This window comes from Camarhynchus parvulus, unplaced genomic scaffold (assembly GCF_901933205.1).
Source record: "Camarhynchus parvulus unplaced genomic scaffold, STF_HiC, whole genome shotgun sequence".
NCBI classification, from domain to species: Eukaryota; Metazoa; Chordata; class Aves; order Passeriformes; family Thraupidae; genus Camarhynchus; species Camarhynchus parvulus.
In genome coordinates this window covers 72900-87311 of record NW_022148765.1, presented here as the reverse complement: position 1 = coordinate 87311, position 14412 = coordinate 72900, and the positions used below count along the sequence as shown (strand labels likewise).

Below are 14412 nucleotides of genomic sequence, written 5' to 3'. Positions count from 1 at the left end.
GTGGAGTCGGAGCCTGCGTCTCTTCCCTCAACATAAGAGCCCTGTGAGCACGGTCACGCCCATCCTGAACTCGTGGGGCAAATCCTGTCCTTGTGGGGGTAAATCCCATCCTGTCCTTGTGGGGCAAATCCCATCCTGTCCTTGTGGGGGTAAATCCTGTCCTTGTGGGGCAAATCCTGTCCTCGTGGGGGCAAATCCCATCCTGAACTCGTGGGGCAAATCCTGTCCTTGTGGGGGCAAATCCCATCCTGTCCTTGTGGGGCAAATCCTGTCCTTGTGGGGCAAATCCTGTCCTTGTGGGGGTAAAATCCTGTCCTTGATGGGGCAAATCCTGTCCTTGTGGGGCAAATCCCATCCTGAACTCGTGGGGCAAATCCTGTCCTTGTGGGGGTAAATCCCATCCTGTCCTTGTGGGGGTAAATCCTGTCCTTGTGGGGGTAAATCCTGTCCTTGTGGGGGTAAATCCTGTCCTTGTGGGGGTAAATCCCATTCTGTCCTTGTGGGGTAAATCCTGTCCTTGTGGGGGTAAATCCCATTCTGTCCTTGTGGGGGTAAATCCCATTCTGTCCTTGTGGGGGTAAATCCTGTCCTTGTGGGGGTAAATCCTGTCGTTGTGGGGCAAATCCCATCCTGTCCTTGTGGGGCAAATCCTGTCCTTGTGGGGCAAATCCCATCCTGAACTTGTGGGGCAAATCCTGTCCTTGTGGGGGTAAATCCCATCCTGAACTTGTGGGGTAAATCCTGTCCTTGTGGGGGTAAATCCTGTCCTGTGGGGCAAATCCTGTCCTTGTGGGGCAAATCCCATTCTGTCCTTGTGGGGCAAATCCTGTCCTTGTGGGGCAAATCCCATCCTGAGAATCGTCCTTGTGGGGGCAAATCCCATCCTGAACTTCCTTGTGGGGCAAATCCTGTCCTTGTGGGGGCAAATCCCATCCTGAACTCCTGTCCTTGTGGGGCAAATCCTGTCCTTGTGGGGGTAAATCCTGTCCTTGTGGGGCAAATCCCATCCTGTCCTTGTGGGGCAAATCCCATCCTGAACTTGTGGGGTAAATCCTGTCCTTGTGGGGCAAATCCCAAATCCCATACTGAACTTGTGGGGCAAATCCCAAATCCCATCCTGTCCTCGTGGGGCAAATCCCATCCTGTCCTTGTGGGGCAAATCCCATCCTGTCCTTGTGGGGCAAATCCCATCCTGTCCTTGTCCTCATGGAGGCAAATCCCATGGTGTCCTTGTCCTTGTGGGGGGGCCAATCCCATGGTGTCCTTGTGGGGCAAATCCCATGGTGTCCTTGTGGGGCAAATCCCATGGTGTCCTTGTGGGGCAAATCCCTGCGTCCTTTCTTGTGGGCCAATCCCATGGTGTCCTTGTCGTTCCTCCCGGCCAGCAGGAGCTGAGCATGGGAGCAGCGAGCAGCCGCTGGCAGGGCCCGTTCTGAGCGGCTCCGGCCGCGGGAGAAGCCAACGGGGAAGGAGAAGCCGCGGAGATCCCTGAGCAGGAGGGGCTGCAAACGCAGAGCGCGGGGATCCGAGGGGGAAAGAGCCAGCCTGGGCCATGGAGGGGCTCAGGGATCCGAGCTGGGGCTCCGCGAGCAGCTCCAGGGTGGGGAGGAGAAGCCCCACAAGTGCTCGGAGTGCGGGAAGAGCTTCAGCTGGAGATCCAACCTGATCAAGCATTGCAGAATCCACCACACGGGCCGACAGGTGGGATCTGAGGGGGAAAAACCCACCCTGGCCCAGGGTCAGAAATCAGAGCTGGGGGTCCCTGAGCAGCTCCAGGATGGGGAGAAGCCCCACAAGTGCTCGGAATGTGGGAAGAGCTTCAGGTTGAGATCCTGCCTGATTATCCACCAGAGAATCCACACGGGGGGACAGCTGAGATCTAAGGGAGAAAAACCCACCTTGGACCAGGGAGGGGCTCAGAGATCCGAGCTGGGGGTCCCTGAGCAGCTCCAGGATGGGGAGGAGAAGCCCCACAAATGGTCGGAGTGCGGGAAGAGCTTCATGCTGAGTTCCCACCTGGTTGCCCACCTGAGGAACCACATGGAGCAACAGCTGAGATCTCAGGGGGAAGAACCCACCCTGGACCAGGGTCAGAGCTCAGAGCTGGGGGTCCTTGAGCAGCTCCGGGATGGGCAGAAGAAGCCCCACAAGTGCTCGGAGTGCGGGAAGAGCTTCACCAAGAGGTCCAGCCTGGTTGCCCACCAGAAGATTCACACGGGGCAACACCTGGGATCTGAGGGGGAAAATCCCAACTTGGACCTGGGTCAGAGCTCGGAGCTGGGGGTCCCTGAGCAGCTCCAGGGTGGGCAGAAGAAGCCCCACAAGTGCTCAGAGTGCGGGAAGAGCTTCATTTGGAGATCGTCCCTAAACAAGCACTGCAGAATCCACCACACGAGGGAACAGCTGAGATCTGAGGGGGAAGAACCCACCCTGGGTCAGAGCTCAGAGCTGGGGGTCTCTGAGCAGCTCCGGGATGAGGAGAAGAAGCCCCACAAGTGCCCGGAATGCGGGAAGAGCTTCATTTGGAGAACGTCCCTAAACAAGCACTGCAGAATCCACCACACGAGGGGACAGCTGAGATCTGAGGGGGAAAAACCCAAATTGGACCAGAGCTCAGAGCTGGGGGTCTCTGAGCAGCTCCGGGATGAGGAGAAGAAGCCCCACAAGTGCCCAGAATGCGGGAAGAGCTTCAGGTGGAGAGCCAACCTGATCAAGCATTGGAGAATCCACCACACGGGGGGACAGCTGAGATCTGAGGGGGAAGAACCCACCCTGGGTCAGAGCTCAGAGCTGGGGCTCCCTGAGCAGCTCCGGGATGAGGAGAAGAAGCCCCACAAGTGCCCGGAATGCGGGAAGAGCTTCAGGAAGAGAGCCAACCTGATGGAGCACAGCAGGGTCCACACTGGGGAGAAGCCCTACAAGTGTGGGGAGTGTGGGCAGAGCTTCAGCTGGAGCTCCCAGCTGGTTCTCCACCAGAGGAGGATCCACACTGGGGAGAAACCCTACGTGTGCCCGTACTGCGGGAAGGGCTTCCCCTGCAAGTCCCACCTGAGCAGCCACCTGAGGACCCACACGGGGGAGAAACCCTACGAGTGTGAGCAGTGCCAGAAGAAGTTTCAGAGCAGCTCCAACCTCCTCGTGCACCGGCGCTCGCACACGGGGGAGAGGCCGTTCCGCTGCCCCGAGTGCGGGATGAGCTTCAAGGAGAACTCGGCCCTCGTCAGGCACCGCCGGACCCACACCGGGGAGAGGCCCTACGAGTGTGAGCAGTGTAAAAGTTCGTTTCCCACCAAGTCCCATCTGGCGGACCACCAGCGAATCCACACCGGGGAGAAACCGTTCTGCTGCCCCGATTGCGGGAGGGGATTCGCGCAAAAGTCCAGCCTGGTCAAGCACCGGCGGATCCACACTGGGGAGAGACCTTACGTGTGTGGGCAGTGTGGGAAGAGCTTCACGCAGAGCTCCAACCTGATCGCCCACCAGAGGGGCCACGCGGAGCGGCCCTACAAGTGCGAGCACTGCTGGAGGAGCTTCTCGCAGAGCTCCAGCCTGATCGTGCACCAGCGCTGCCACACCGAGGTGAGGCCCTACGAGTGCAGGAAGTGCGGCAAGAGCTTCACCACCAGGTCCTGCCTGCTCACCCACCAGATGATCCACACCGGGGAGCGGCCCTACGAGTGCGGGCAGTGCGGGAAGGGCTTCATATCCAAGTCCCACCTGGTTTACCACCAGAGGGGCCACACCGGGGAGAAGCCCTACGAGTGTGAGCAGTGCAAGAAGAGGTTCCTGACCAGCTCCCACCTCCTCAGCCACCAGCTGATGCACACCAAGGAGAGGCCGTTTTGCTGCCCTGATTGCGGGAGGGGATTCAGGCAAAGGTCCAAACTGGTCGTGCACCAGCGCAGCCACACCGGGAAGAATCCATTCGAGTGTCCCCAGTGCGGGAAGGGCTTCACCACGAGCTACAGCATGACCAGACACCTGGAGAGCCAGCACTGAGGTGAGAAGAGCTCCGTGGGCTTCTCCAGCTCCATCCCACACGGGAGGATCTGCTCTGGATGGTCCCCAGTGAGCCCAGGTGGGCAGAGCCCAGGTGATCCCTGTTTGGGGGACACCTGGCTGGGGGCTCCACATCCTCCTGGATTTGCCAACTTCTGACCCCAGAAAAATCTCATTTTTTCCCATCTTCTGGTGGTTTTAAGGAACTCTGAATAGCTTTGGATGTCCCATCCTCAACGGGAGGATCTGCTCTGGATGGTCCCCAGTGAGCCCAGGTGGGCAGAACCCCCTTGATCCCTGTTTGGGGGACACCTGGCTGGGGGCTCCACATCCTCCTGGCTTCCCCTGGCCCTCTCTCTTGTGGAGAGCAGATTTGCCAACTTCTGACCCAGAAAAATCTCAATTTTTCCATCTTTTGGTGGCCTTCAGCAACGCTAGATAGCCTTGGAGGTCTTCTCCACCGTGGGAGGATCTGCTCTGGATGGTCCCCAGTGAGCCCAGGTGGGCTGAGCGCAGGTGATCCTGGCTCCTCCTGGATCCTCGTCCTCCTGGATCTGCCAACTTCTGACCATGGAAAAATCTCATTTTTTCCGTCTTTTGGTGGTCTTAAGAAACACCAGATTGCCTTGGAGGTCTTCTCCAACATCAATCCCCACGGGAGGATCTGCTCTGGATGGTCCCCAGTGAGCCCAGGTGGGCAGAACCCCCTTGATCCCTATTTGGGGGACACCTGGTTGGGGGCTCCACATCCTCCTGGATTTGTCAAATTCTGACCCCAGAAAAATCTCTTTTTTTCCCTATTTTGGTGGCCTTCAACAACACTAGATAGCCTTGGAGGTCTTCTCCAACATCAATCCATCCCCCATGGGATGGTCCCCAGTGAGCCCAGGTGGGAAGAGCCCAGGTGATCCCTGTTTGGGGGACACCTGGCTGGGGGCTCCACATCCTCCTGGATTTGCCAACTTCTGACCATGGAAAAATCGCATTTTTTCCGTCTTTTGGTGATTTTAAGCAACACTAGACAGCCTTGGATGTCCCATCCCACACGGGAGGATCTGCTCTGGATGGTCCCCAGTGAGCCCAGGTGGGCAGAGCCCAGGTGATCCCGGTTTGGGGGACACCTGGCTGGGCGCTCCACATCCTCCTGGCTCCCCGTGCCCTGGATTTTCTCTTTATTTCTCTTTATCCTTTCCAAACGCCCAAATCCGTAGTTAATAATAAAGATATTGAAGTAAAACAAGGTCGGGGACATGGGGGGGATCTTCCAGGGCATGAGGGGGATGCTGGGTCCGAGGGAGTCGAGGGTTCCTGGGACAGATTTGGGGGTTCCTCAGGGCTTTGGGCACCCCAGGCCCAGCAGCTCCATATGGGGCAGCAGATCAAGGACCCCCTGCCCTGGAAGTGTCCCCATGTCCTCCTGTCCTGGTTCCTGCTGTCCCCTGACCAGGATCCTGCTCTCATCTGAGTCCAGATCCCATTCCTCATGTCAATAATTGTCCCTGTCCTGTATTCTCTATCTGGTTGCCATTCCCGTGTTCCCTGTCCTGTTCCCCTTTTCCCATCCCAGTCCCTAATTCCCATTTCTCCATTCCCTGTCCCGTTCCCGTTTTCTGATTCCCGATCCCAATCCCAGTCCAGTATTCACGCTCCTGTCACGGGCACATTTTAGTAAAAAATCCTTTCCTTAGGATCTTTTTTCCCTGAGAATCTGAGAGACCTCAGAAATTAAATTTAACCAATAATTTGCTGCTGCTGCGGAATTAGCAGGCGCCTCTTTGATTGGTCTCCTGTGGTTGTTTTTAATTAATGGCCAGTCAAAGTTCAGCTGTCTCAGACTCTCTGGTCACTCACAAGATTTTATTATCATCCTTTTCTATTATTTTCTAGCCTTCCAATGAAATCCTATCTTCTATTCTTTTAGTATAGTTTTAATAGATCATTTTCTTTTTAATATATATATATATACACATCATAAAATAATAAATCAGCTTTCTGAAAATAAAAACACGGAGTCAAGATTCTCATCTCTTCCCTCGTCCTGGGACCCCTGCGACCACCACAGGGTCCCTTTTCCTTTCCTGTTCCCTGTCCCCATTCCCGGTCCCCATTCCCGTTCCCTGTCCCCATTCCCGGTTCCTATTCCCTGTCCCCATTCCGTGTCCCATTCCTGGTCCCTGTCCCGTATTCCCGGTCCCATTCCCAATCTCTGTCGCATATTTTCAGCCAAATTCCCAGTCCTGGTCCCAGTTCCACATTCACTGTCCCTGTCCCGTAATCCTGGTCACTGTCCCCATTCCCATTCCCGGTCCCCATTCCCGGTCCCCATTCCCTGTCCCCATTCCCGTTCCCGGTCCCATTCCTGGTCCCCGTCCCCATTCCCTGTCCCCATTCCCACTCCCGGTCCCCATTCCCGATCCCCATTCCCCTTTAGCATTCCCGATCCCCATTCCCGATCCCCATTCCCCTTTACCATTCCCTGTCCCCATTCCCGATCCCCATTCCCTGTCCCCATTCCCGATCCCCATTCCCGATCCCCATTCCCGTTCCCGGTCCCCATTCCCGGTCTCCATTCCCCGTCCCCCCCAGCCATGACGTCACCGAGCAAACCCCGCGCTCCTCCCTCCCACCAATCCCAGCGCGCGACCGCTCCCAGATTTGCATAACCACGCCCACCCTCCCCGCCTGCTTTTGGGTGCCGGCGCTGCCCGGGCCGGACTCGGAGCGGGAGGAAGAGGAGGGAGAGAAAGAGGAAGAGGAGGGACAAAGGAGGAGCGGAGGAACAGGAGGGACAAAGGAGGAGGAGGAGCTGCCCCAAACCCACGCGGTTCCCCGCTCCGGCCGCGGCTGCCCCGGTCCCGCCGGCATCGCCCCCCGGACCCCGCGGGTGAGCGGAGAGGAGGAGCCCGCCCCGAACCCATCGCGGGGGTCTCCGGGAGGGATTTTTGGGGGGCAGGGGAGGCCAATCCCATGGTGTCCTTGTCGTTCCTCCGCAGAGCAGGAGCTGAGCATGGCGAGCAGCGAGCAGCCGCTGGCAGGGGCCGTTCTGAGCGGCTCCACGGCGCAGGGAGAAGCCAACGGGGAGGAGAAGCCGCGGAGATCCCTGAGCAGGAGGGGCTGCAAACGCAGAGCGCGGGGATCCGAGGGGGAAGGAGCCAGCCTGGGCCATGGAGGGGCTCAGGGATCCGAGCTGGGGCTCCGCGAGCAGCTCCAGGGTGGGGAGGAGAAGCCCCACAAGTGCTCGGAGTGCGGGAAGAGCTTCAGCTGGAGATCCAGCCTGGTTGTCCACCGGAGGAGGTTCCACACTGGGGAGAAACCCTACGAGTGTGGTCAATGCAAGAAGAGGTTCCTGACCAGCTCCTGCCTCCTTGTCCACCAGAGGATCCACAAAGGTGAGAAACCCTTCAGCTGCCCTGACTGTGGCAAGAACTTCAGCCAGAAGTCCAACCTCGTCGTCCACCGGCGCATCCACACCGGGGAGAAACCCTACGAGTGTCCCCAGTGTGGCAAGAGCTTCAGGACAAACTGCCAGCTGGTTGTCCACCACAGGATCCACACTGGAGAACGTCCCTACGAGTGTCCCCAGTGTGGGAAGAGCTTCAGGGAGAACGCAGGGCTGGTGGCCCACCAGAGGATCCACACTGGAGAACGTCCCTACGAGTGTGGGCAGTGCGGCAAGAGCTTCAGCCAGAGCTCAGGGCTGGTGGCCCACCAGAGGATCCACACGCGAGAACGCCCCTACAGGTGTGGGCAGTGTGGCAAGAGCTTCACCCGCAACTCCCAGCTGGTTTTTCACCAGAGGAGCCACCCGAGGCATCGCCGAGAGGGATCTGAGGGGGAAAAACCCACCCTGGCTCACGGAGGTGGTCAGAGGTCAGAGCTGGAGGTCCGCGAGCAGCTCCAGCGTGGGGAGAATTCCCACAGATGCCGGGAATGCGGGAAGAGCTTCACGTCTAAGTCCTCCTTGGTCACCCACCACCGCATCCACACCGGGGAGAGACCCTACGAGTGTCTGCAGTGCGGGAAGAGCTTCAGGGAGAGCTCGGCCCTCAAGGTGCACCGCAGGATCCACACCGGAGAGCGTCCCTACAGGTGCGGGCAGTGCGGGAAGGGCTTCACCTCCAACACGGAGCTGACCATCCACCGCAGGAGGCACACGGGGGAGCGGCCCTACGAGTGCCCCCAGTGCGGCAAGAGCTTCACCCGGAGCTCCCACCTGATGGTCCACCTGAGGTGCCACACCGGCGAGAGGCCCTACGAGTGCCCGCAGTGCGGCAAGAGCTTCAGGACGAGCTCCTGCCTGATGGAGCACCGGAGGATCCACACGGGGGAGAAACCCTACGAGTACGGGCGGTGCGGGAAGGGCTTCGTGGTGAGGTCCCACCTGAAGATCCACCAGAGGAGCCACACGGGCGAGAAGCCCTTCAGGTGCCAGCTGTGCGGGAAGAGCTTCAGCACCAGCTCCTACCTGAACGTCCACCGGAGGTACCACAGCGGGGAGAGGCCCTACGAGTGTGGGGAGTGCGGGAGGAGCTTCATCACGCGCTCGCTGCTGGTCGTCCACCAGAGGATCCACACCGGCGAGAGGCCCTACGTGTGTGATGTCTGCAGGAAGGGCTTCAGGACCAGCTACTGGCTCCTGGTGCACCGGCGCTCTCACACGGATGAAAAACCCTTCCGGTGCCCCGACTGCGGGAAGGGCTTCAGGGACAACTCCACCCTCACCGTGCACCGGCGCGTCCACACCGGCGAGAGACCCTACCTGTGCGCCCAGTGCGGGAAGACCTTCATGCTGAGCTCCCAGCTGGTGGTCCACCAGAGGAGCCACACGGGAGAACGCCCCCACAGGTGTGAGGAGTGCGGGAAGAGCTTCACCACTCGCTGCGGCCTGGCTGACCACCGGAGGATCCACACCGGGGAGAAACCCTACGAGTGCGGGCAGTGTGGGAAGAGCTTCTCCACCGGCTCCTGCTTGAGGTCCCACCAGAAGACCCACAGCGACGAGAAGCCCTTCGAGTGTTCGCTGTGCGGGAGGAGGTTCAGGGTGAGCTCCAGCCTCAGGAGGCACCAGAGCACGCACGCGAGCGCGCACGCTGGGGAGAAACCTTTCCGCTGTCCCGACTGCGGCAGGGGCTTCAAGCTCAGCGCCTTCCTGGCCAAGCACCGGCTGATCCACGCCGGCGATGGGCCCCGCGAGTGTCTCCAGTGTGGGAAGAGGTTCTCGGCCACGTCTCTGCTGGCCAGGCACCGGTGGAAGTACCACTGAGGGCAGCGCTGTTGGTGGCCCGAGTGCTGGAAGAGCTCGGTGGGCTTCTCCAGCTCTGTCCCAGAAAAATCTCAATTTTTCCATCTTTTGGTGGTCTTAAGCAACGCTAGATAGCCTTGGAGGTCTTCTCCACCGTGGGAGGATCTGCTCTGGATGGTCCTCAGTGAGCCCAGGTGGGCAGAGCCCAGGTGATCCAGGTTTGGAGGACACCTGGCTGAAGGTTCCACATCCTCCTGCCCAGGTGGGCAAAGCCACCTTGATCCCTGTTTGGAGGACACCTGGCTGAAGGTTCCACATCCTCCTGGGTTTGTCAACTTCTGAGACTGGAAAAATCTCATTTTTCCCATCTTTTGGTGGTCTTAAGCCACACTAGATATCCTCAGAGGTCTTCTCCACCATCAATCCATCCCCCATGGGAGGATCTGCTCTGGATGGTCCTCAGTGAGCCCAGGTGGGCAGAGCCAAGGTGATCCAGGTTTGGAGGACACCTGGCTGAAGGTTCCACATCCTCCTGCCCAGGTGGGCAAAGCCACCTTGATCCATGTTGGGAGGACACCTGGCTGAAGGTTGCACATCCTCCTGGATTTGCCAAATTCTGAGCCTGGAAAAATCTCATTTTTCCCATCTTTTGGTGGTCTTAAGCCACACTAGATATCCTCAGAGGTCTTCTCCACCATCAATCCATCCCCCATGGGAGGATCTGCTCTGGATGGTCCTCAGTGAGCCCAGGTGGGCAGAGCCAAGGTGATCCAGGTTTGGAGGACACCTGGCTGAAGGTTCCACATCCTCCTGCCCAGGTGGGCAAAGCCACCTTGATCCATGTTGGGAGGACACCTGGCTGAAGGTTGCACATCCTCCTGGATTTGCCAAATTCTGAGCCTGGAAAAATCTCATTTTTCCCATCTTTTGGTGGGCTTAAGCCACACTAGATATCCTCAGAGGTCTTCTCCACCATCAATCCATCCTCAACGGGAGGATCTGCTCTGGATGGTCCCCAGTGAGCCCAGGTGGGCAGAGCCAAGGTGATCCAGGTTTGGAGGACACCTGGCTGAAGGTTCCACATCCTCCTGGATTTGTCACCTTCTGACCCCAGAAAAATGCCACTTTTTCCATCTTTTGGTGGTCTTAAGCCACATTAGATATCCTTGGAGGTCTTCTCCAACACCAATCCATCGTTTCTGGCCCACGGGCATCTTCCGCAGCGAAACGGAGTGAGATTGGGGCAAAACCCACAATTTTGGAGACAGTGGGGTGGAAACCTCCAAACGTGGGAAGGTGGGAAGTTGAAGAACCTCCAAAAAAGGTTCTTCCCACCCATCCAAGGACATGGGTGCTCAGGGACACGTGGTTGGACTTTCTTGGATTTGGTTTTGGAGTTAGAAGGTTTCTGTTCATCTCTTTGAAAGCCCCAAAATTGGGGCAGAAATAAAAATGTTGATCTGTGGATGGGGACACCTGGGGGACAGTGGCGTGGGGACATGGATGGGGACATGGACATGGATGGGGGCGTGGTGGGACATGGATGGGGACATGCACATGACCATGGATGGGACATGGTGGGACATGGCCATGGATGGGAACGTGGCCATGGATGGGGACATGGTGGGACATGGTGGGACGGATGGGGGCATGGCCATGGATGGGGACATGACAATTGATGGGGACATGGACATGGATGGGGACATGGTGGGACATGGCCATGGATCGGAACGTGGCCATGGATGGGGACATGGTGGGACACGGATGGGGGCATGGCCATGGTGGGACATGGCCATGGATGGGGACATGACCATGGATGGGGACATGAGGGACATGGTGGGACATGGCCATGGATGGGGACGTGGTGGGACATGGCTATGGATGGAGATGTGGTGGGACATGGACATGGATGGAGATGTGGTGGAACATGGCCATGGATGAAGACATGGTGGGACATGGATGGGGACATGGCCATGGATGAAGACATGGTGGGACATGCATGGGGACATGGACATGACCATGGATGGGACATGGTGGGACGTGGCCATGGATGGGAACGTGGCCATGGATGGGGACATGGTGGGACACGGATGGGGGCATGGCCATGGTGGGACATGGCCATGGATGGGGACATGACCATGGATGGGGACATGAGGGACATGGTGGGACATGGCCATGGATGGGGACGTGGTGGGACATGGCTATGGATGGAGATGTGGTGGGACATGGACATGGATGGAGATGTGGTGGAACATGGCCATGGATGAAGACATGGTGGGACATGGATGGGGACATGGCCATGGATGAAGACATGGTGGGACATGCATGGGGACATGGACATGACCATGGATGGGACATGGTGGGACGTGGCCATGGATGGGAACGTGGCCATGGATGGGGACATGGTGGGACATGGATGGGGACATGGACGTGGTGGGACGTGGCCATGGATGGGATATGGTGAGGACATGACCATGGATGGGGACATGACAATTTATGGGCACATGGATGTGGATGAGGACATGGTGGGACATGGCCATGGATGGGGATGTGGTGGGACATGGCCATGGATGGGGACATGGTGGGACATGGATGGGGACATGGACATGACCATGGATGGGACATGGTGGGACATGGCCATGGATGGGAACGTGGCCATGGATGGGGACGTGGTGGGACATGGATGGGGACATGGACATGACCATGGATGGGACATGGTGGGACATGGATGTGGATGGGAACGTGGCCATGGATGGGGACAGGGCCATAGATGGGACATGGTGGGACATGGCCATGGATGGGGACATGGACATGGTGGGACATGGCCATGGGTGGGGACATGGATGGGGATGGGGATGGGGACATAGCCATGGGTGGGACATGGTGTCACCTCCATGGCTGTCTGTCCCCCATCTGGGCACTCCTGGTGTCACCTCCATGACCACATGTCCCTTGGTGTCACCTCACTCATGGTGTCACCTCCATGGCCTTGATGTCCCACCCTGGGACCCCCGAGTGTCACATCGTGGTGGGGGGGGGACTCCAGGAGCCACCACGACCCCTTTGAGGGCTGACCCGCGGTGTCCCCGTGGGAAAAGGAGGAGGAGGAGGAGGAGGAGGAGGAGGAGGAGGAAGGCTGCGAGGGTGTGACCCAAACTCCTGCCCGGAACCGGCGCTCAGGTGTCACCTCACCTGTGGCTGTGGTGTCCCCCCGGTGTCACCGGCGTGTCCCCGAGGAGGAGGAGGAGGAGGAGGAGGAGGAGGAGGAGGAGGAGGAGGAGGAAGGCGCCCAGGGTGTGCCCCGGTCACATGGGGAAGCCGCGACAGGAACCGAGCGCGGCCGCAGCAGCACCGGAGGTACCGGGGAGTGGGGGGGACAACACAAAACCCCAAAAACCTCCCCCCAAAAAAATCCCCAAAATTGTCCCCAAAGTCCCTTTGGGGGATGCTGCGGGGGGAGGGGGGGAAGTGACCGAGGGGACCCCAAAAATTTTTGTCACCTCCCCTCCCCTCCCCTGTCGCGGGAGGATGTGGCCGTCCCCGCGCGTGGAGGTGACAATTTGGGCGGGTGGCGGTGACACCGAAAAGAGCGCGCGCAGGTGGCACCTGGGGGGTGGCGCTGAGCCGGGGGGGGGTCCTGAGGTGCCACCAAGGGGGTGACAGGGTGGGGGTGACAAAAAGGGGGGGGGGAGCGCGGTTGGGGCGCGACGGAAACGGCGCCGGTGCCGCCCGCGCCCGGGGCTCGGGGGCGGCCGTGGGGCACCTGTCGGTCTGTCACCGTGTCTGTCTGTCCCTCTGTCGCCGTGTCCCCCCCTCCGTCACTTTGTCGCCCTGTCCCCCCCCGTCCCCCTGTCCGCCGTCCTTCTGTCCCCTGCCACGCTTTCCCCCTGTCCCGCTCTGCACTGTCACTCTGTCGCTCTGTCGCCGCGTCTGTCTGTCCTCCTGTCAGCCTGTCCCTCTGTCCCCCTGTCCTTCTGTCCCCTGTCCCATATCCCCCTCTCCCCTGTCACTCTGTCGCTCTGTCACCGTGTCTTTCTGTCCTCCTGTCGCTCTGTCACCGTGTCTGTCTGTCCCTCCTGTCATCATTTCCCCCTGTCCCCCCTGTCCCTCTGTCCCCATGTCCCCCTGTCCCTCTGTCCCCCTGTCCCTCTGTCCCCCCTGTCCCCCTGTCCCTCTGTCCCTCTGTCCCTCTGTCCCCCTGTCCCTCTGTCCCCATGTCCCCCCTGTCCCCCTGTCCCTCTGTCCCTCTGTCCCCCTGTCCCCCCCTGTCCCCCCTGTCCCTCTGTCCCCATGTCCCTCTGTCCCCCCTGTCCCTCTGTCCCCCCTGTCCCTCTGTCCCTCTGTCCCTCTCCCCCCTGTCCCTCTGTCCCCCTGTCCCCCTGTCCCTCCCCCCCTGTCCCTCTGTCCCCCTGTCCCTCGTCCCCCTTCCCTCTGTACCCCCTCCCTCTCCTCCTGACCCCCATGTCCCCAACCCCAACCCGCCCCCCAAATTCAGCTCCCCCATCCCAAAACCCAAAACCCCAAACCCCCCAAACCCCCGATTCAGCTCCCCCCGTCCCCCAACCCCAAACCCACCCCATGAACCCCCAAAATTGACTCCCCCAACCCCAAAAATTGCACCCCCCAGCCCCAAAATTGCTCCCCCCAACCCCAAACCCACCCCCTGAACCCCCCAAATTCAGCTCCCCCAACCCCAAAATTGCTCCCCCCAGCCCACAAGCCCCAAATCCAACGCCAAAAATGCCTCCCCCATCCCACCACCCCAAATCCAGCCCCATGGACGCCCCCCAAACTGACTCCCCAACCCCCCCCCAAAATTGTCTCTCTCACCCCACAACCCCCAAACCCACCCTCTAAACCCCCAAAATTGACTCCCCCCAACCCCAAATTTATTCCCCCAACCCCAAATCCACCCCCTAAACCCCCCAAAATTTACTCCCCCCACCCCAAATTTACTCCCCCAACCCCAAATCCAACCCCCTAAATCCCCCAAAATTGACTCCCCCCTACCCCAAATTTACTCCCCCAACCCCAAACCTAAACCCCCAAAATTACTCCCCCAACCCCAAAATTACTCCCCCCAACCCCAAATCCACCCCCTAAACCCCCCAAAATTACTCCCCCAACCCCAAAATTACCCCCCAACCCCAAATCCACCCCCCTAAACCCCC

The 14412-nt window shown here is 59.3% G+C and overlaps 1 protein-coding gene across 1 annotated transcript; it reads left to right on the top strand.

The window, feature by feature from the left end:
- Positions 1-1514: 1514 nt before the first annotated feature.
- Positions 1515-10707, top strand: LOC115917079 (zinc finger protein 585A-like). The gene is made up of 2 exons (XM_030970812.1): positions 1515-3899; positions 7291-10707. Exons 1-2 carry the CDS (start codon positions 2002-2004, stop codon positions 9260-9262), a joined length of 3870 nt encoding a protein of 1289 aa, XP_030826672.1. The 5' UTR covers positions 1515-2001; the 3' UTR covers positions 9263-10707.
- The last annotated feature ends 3705 nt before the right edge of the window (positions 10708-14412 follow it).

What these genes read in the sequence shown, in the direction of transcription:
- LOC115917079 (XM_030970812.1), top strand. Translation starts at nt 2,002, where the DNA reads ATGCTGAGTTCCCACCTGGTTGCCCACCTGAGGAACCACATGGAGCAA. An exon ending in TCCAAACTGGTCGTGCACCA is followed by an intron (nt 3,900 to 7,290) that starts GCGCAGCCACAC and finishes TGTCCACCGGAG; the next exon opens with GAGGTTCCACACTGGGGAGA.